The sequence below is a fragment of the Nyctereutes procyonoides genome, unplaced genomic scaffold (assembly GCF_905146905.1).
Source record: "Nyctereutes procyonoides isolate TBG_1078 unplaced genomic scaffold, NYPRO_anot_genome, whole genome shotgun sequence".
Taxonomy (NCBI): domain Eukaryota; kingdom Metazoa; phylum Chordata; class Mammalia; order Carnivora; family Canidae; genus Nyctereutes; species Nyctereutes procyonoides.
The window spans coordinates 119,614,953-119,619,654 of NW_026575125.1; the positions used below are offsets into that span (position 1 = coordinate 119,614,953).

A 4,702-nucleotide genomic window follows, 5' to 3' on the forward strand; every position below is an offset into this window, starting at 1 on the left:
ATAATAAAGGTGATCTGTGACAAGCCCACAGCTAGCATCATGCTCAGTGGTGAAAGGTTGCAAGCTTTTCCTCTTAAGATCAGAAACAAAACAAAACAAAAAGACAAAGGTGCCCACTCTTAACATTTTTTAAAGACTTTCCTTATTTATTGGAGAGAGAGAGAGTGAGCATGCACAAGCAAGGGGAAAGGCAGAGGGAGAGGAAAAGGGAGAAGCAGACTCCCCACTGAGTGTGAAGCCCTATGTGGGGCTCAGTCCCAGGATCCTGAGATCATGACCTGGGCCAACGTCAGATGCTTAACCGAGCCAGCAAGGCACTCTCCTACAATTCCACCCTAATTATCCCAAAAACTGTTAGAACTAATAGATGCATTCAGTGATGTTGCAGGATACCAAACCAACACTACAAAATCTGTTGTGTTTCTATACGCTAACAGCATACTATCCAAAACATAAATTGAATAAATAATCCCACTTACAATCACATCAAAATAATAAAATACTTAGGATTAAATTTAACTAAGAAGGTGAAAGATCTGTACCGTGAAAACTATAAAACATTAATGAAAGAAATTGAACACAACACAAATAAATGGAAAGATAACCCACGTCCATGGATTGGAAGAATTAATGCTGCTAAAATGTCCAGACTACCCAAAGCAATGTACAGATTTAAAGCAATCTTTATCAAAACTCCAATGGTATTTTTCATGGAATTAGAAAAAAACACTCCTAAAATTTACATGGAACTACAAAAAAGACCCCAGATGACTAAAGCGGTCTTGATCAAGAAGAACAAAACTAGAGGCATCACACTTCCTGATTTCAAATAACGTTACAAAACTATAGCAATCAGGAGTCCCTGAGCGAGTGGAGAGTCTCAGAGGCAGAAGCAGAAGCAACAAAGTTCCCGGAGCTTCTCCAAGGCTGCCGTCTGGGTTCCCTGTTCGGTCACCCCTTCCCTGCCTGGCAAAGGCAATGGCTTTGGTAGCTGATTTCTGACAGTCATGCTGTTGCCGTAGTAGCCTTTTCACACGTGACGGTGTTGGCTTCTGGTTCGGTTCCCCTGTCCCCCGAAGGTTGTTGAACCACAGCACCAGGAGGCTTGTCCCAAGTTCTGTGGTAGGTGCCCTTCCTGGAGACCATGCGATCGAAGCCAGTTGTTCTTTGTGGTTGCTTCTCTGGCCTTGAGTGACTGTCCACAATTTATTTTTTTCTGTTAGGAGTGATACCTTTTCTGCATCCATGCACCATAGAATCTCTCCTTTGCAGACATCCTGGGATGAAAGGATTTGGCTTCTACTATTTTTATCAGAGTGTATTGTTTTATATTTGTTTTCTCCCTTCCTAGGCTATGAAATAATACAAAGAGTTATTGCTTTTATCCCTCCCAAGTCCCTTTCTAATAAGAGGTGAGAGTGAGGGGAGGGTGTCAAATCGCTTCCTTTACCAGGAACTGAGTCCTGCAAAGGGTCTACTTATGTAGTTGGGATGCCTCTCATGAGTTGACACTGCCTTTTTCTTTTATTGTGAAAAAAAATCCTCAAAGTCTTTGGAAGTCTTCAAAAAATGGGACTTCCCTACATAAATGTTAAAGGATCATGTCTTGTGTATAGAAGCAATAAGAACATATGAAATTCCTGCACTAAAAGAATAGCTTATTATTCAAGACAAAAAAATGTCTTTTGAGGGGGTCACCCCGAGCTGTGGAGCGCGTCGCGATGCGGAGCAGGTTACTGGGCCCGCGCTACCGGGAACTGGCCAGAAACTGGATCCCCACAGCAGGCATGTGGGGTGCCGTGGGCGCTGTGGGGCTGGTGTGGGCCACGGACTGGCGGCTGATTCTGGACTGGGTGCCCTACATCAACGGCAAGTTTAAGAAGGACGATTAAACGGATCCTCCTCGGAAGCCTCTGGTGTTGGCGGGTGCTGTCGCCTCTCTGTGAGCCCTTGCCGTGCCTGGACCTGCCCACGCCCTCAGGATGGACCTTAGGGACACGAACAGCATGACCGAGGACTCTTTCTGAAGACAGCTTTCATGTTTGAGTGCACACAGCATTAAACCTTGCTCTGAAACCTGCAAAAAAAAAAATGTCTTTTGAAATGCTGCTAAATATTGACGCTGGCAGTGTTTTTCTCCTGTGAGTGACCCGATGATATTATATAAATAGTTGGTAAAGGGAAGGGAGCCAGTGGGTTGAGGAAAATGTTGCACTAGCTGTGCCCACACTATGACAGCTTGATGATTATGGGAAAACAAATTCTTAGAACTTTTTTTCTGGGCAGCCCAGGTGGCTCAGCGGTTTGGCGCCTGCCTTTGGCCCAGGGCGTGATCCTGGAGGACCCGGGTTCGAGTCCCACATCAGGCTCCCTGCGTGGAGCCTGCTTCTCCCTCTGCCTGTGTCTCTGCCTCTCTCTCTCTCTGTGCCACATGAATAAATAAATAAAAATCTTTAAAAAACTTTTTTTTCTATTCCGAAGATGCTTTCTATGTGGTGGCCATTAAGTCTAGAAATCTAGATAATACAATCTTGTCATTCTTTGTAATGTAATATCAATAAACTATTTATTAAAGAAAAAAGCTATAGCAATAAAATAGTATTTAGTTTTGACGTAAAAATCAACCCATAGATCAATGGAACAGAATAGAGAGTCCAGAAAGAAATTCCCACCTCTATGGTCAATCTTTGACAAGGGTGCCAAGAACACACACTGGAGAACGAATGGTCTCTTCAATCAATGATGTTGGGAACTGGAGATCTACAGTCAAAAGAATGAATTTGACCCCTGTTGGATCCACCATACTCAAAAATCACCTCAAAATGGATTAAAGACTTAATCATAAGTTAGAAAAATGGTGCTGATAGACACTGCACTCAGGATTACCACAAACCTTCAATTTGTAAAATATGCAATATCTGCAAAATGCAATAAAATGAAGTATGCCTGTACGCTGATTCATTCAAGGGGCTGAGAACAAGCATCCTCAGCTGCATTATAATGCCTTATTTTTGTCTTTTCTCAGTGGTGTATCCGGAATGACTGAATTATTTATGCCTTACTCAGAATCACACTGTAGCAAAATGTACTGTAATTTATAAAAAGCTATCATATCTTCATTTGTTCATTTATTTTTATTTGCTTATTTATTCATGGAGTTGAAGAAACTGGACAAGGTACTAGGGACATAAAGCTGAGCAAAAACAAAATCACTGGCCCTAGTACTATGGTGGTAATTAACACACAAAAAGCAAATAATATAATTTTTGAGAGCCCCAAAATAGAGATTTGAACAGAACCTCCAGAGTACCCATGGACAGTTCAGTCTGGGGGCCATACTTTTTTGGAGACATTTGATAATAATAAGGCTTGTCATCAAAAGGAAACAATCAGACTTTTAGAAGTGTCTAATCTGCATAATAAGAGCAGCCATCTCTCAATGAATTTGTGTGTGTACCATGGGATTTCTCATGAACTCAAAATTGAAATTTTTCTATCTATAATCTGCGTGGATAAGGACTAATTTCCACTTTGTCTGAATTAGGTATTGAAGATAGTTGATTGGGCTATAATTTTTAATAAACATTCTTATCATTGTAAAATATAACTACTAAATTTTGAGAAAACATGGTTTCATGAGTTCATTGTAGATTTGTACAATGCCAAATCCTACGAAATTTTAGCCTAAATTCACTTATCTTTATTGATATTTTTCATTTGCTTTATCAGTTAAATTTGATCTATTCCAGCCAGTAAAGCAACTCTTAGATTTGAAATACATATTTGGTCCATTTATAGTCCAATTGGCTTTTGCCCCATGAGTAAAGGAAAAATGAGATTATTACCTGAATATCAATTTTCTGTTGTAATAGAGTCATAAGTAAGGTGAACATGTAATTGACCATTCAACAATGAATATTCTTAATAATGAAATGGTCTGCTCTTAGTAATTACAGCAGAGAAAAACAACATAAGCTAGGACTATTTCAGGCACACCATGGCATGGGGCCAGCCTCTAATGATACACCACAATTGGTTTTGAAAATCTAGGAATCCCTCAACAAATGAAAGTGGAAATAGGTTAGTTAAGGGACAACTAAATGAAGACTTTTTTGCTTTTTAGTTTTTGGTATTGGAAAAATAATTTCTTCCTTGAATTCATATTTGTTAGTAAAACTAGCACAAAAATGAAAAGAAGTATCATAGCAATAGACATAGACTTTGCAAACTTACTAAGTGGTAAATTTACGATGTGAGATTGTTGCTACATGTTCTGGTCCAGACTCACACTTCCTTTGGTGGACTTAGTTTGTATGAGACAATCAATAATTCAGAACATAAAAGTTTCAAAATTGAGTTTGTCATGATTCTCTCATTTGGCTTTATGGCTGGTGAGTCTTCTAGGAAAGTGTCCTTTAGTTATGTGATAAACAGCTAACCTTCCAGAAGGAAATCTACTGGGAAATGTGAAAGATAACTTTGTTTTTCTCCAGAAACCCACATGTCATTTGGAACCTACCAGAGGATTAACAATAGATGCTTAGTAACTACTCTCAGGTACTGTATGAACAGAACCTTGGTACCCAGAAATCAAATAGAGTTCTTTTCAGGAAGTTGTTGGTTAGTATGAATATATGACATCACTGGAAATATGGAACATGTTTACTTTTGCGTTTGTATTTTTTAAAAGCTTCTTTTAATT

The 4,702-nt window shown here is 39.4% G+C and overlaps 1 protein-coding gene across 1 annotated transcript; it reads left to right on the top strand.

Moving 5' to 3' along the window:
• The first annotated feature begins 1,696 nt into the window (after positions 1–1,696).
• Positions 1,697–2,090, top strand: LOC129518582 (cytochrome b-c1 complex subunit 10-like). Its single transcript, XM_055338755.1, has one exon. It carries the CDS (start codon positions 1,722–1,724, stop codon positions 1,890–1,892), a length of 171 nt encoding a protein of 56 aa, XP_055194730.1. The 5' UTR covers positions 1,697–1,721; the 3' UTR covers positions 1,893–2,090.
• The last annotated feature ends 2,612 nt before the right edge of the window (positions 2,091–4,702 follow it).

What these genes read in the sequence shown, in the direction of transcription:
- LOC129518582 (XM_055338755.1), top strand. Translation starts at nt 1,722, where the DNA reads ATGCGGAGCAGGTTACTGGGCCCGCGCTACCGGGAACTGGCCAGAAAC.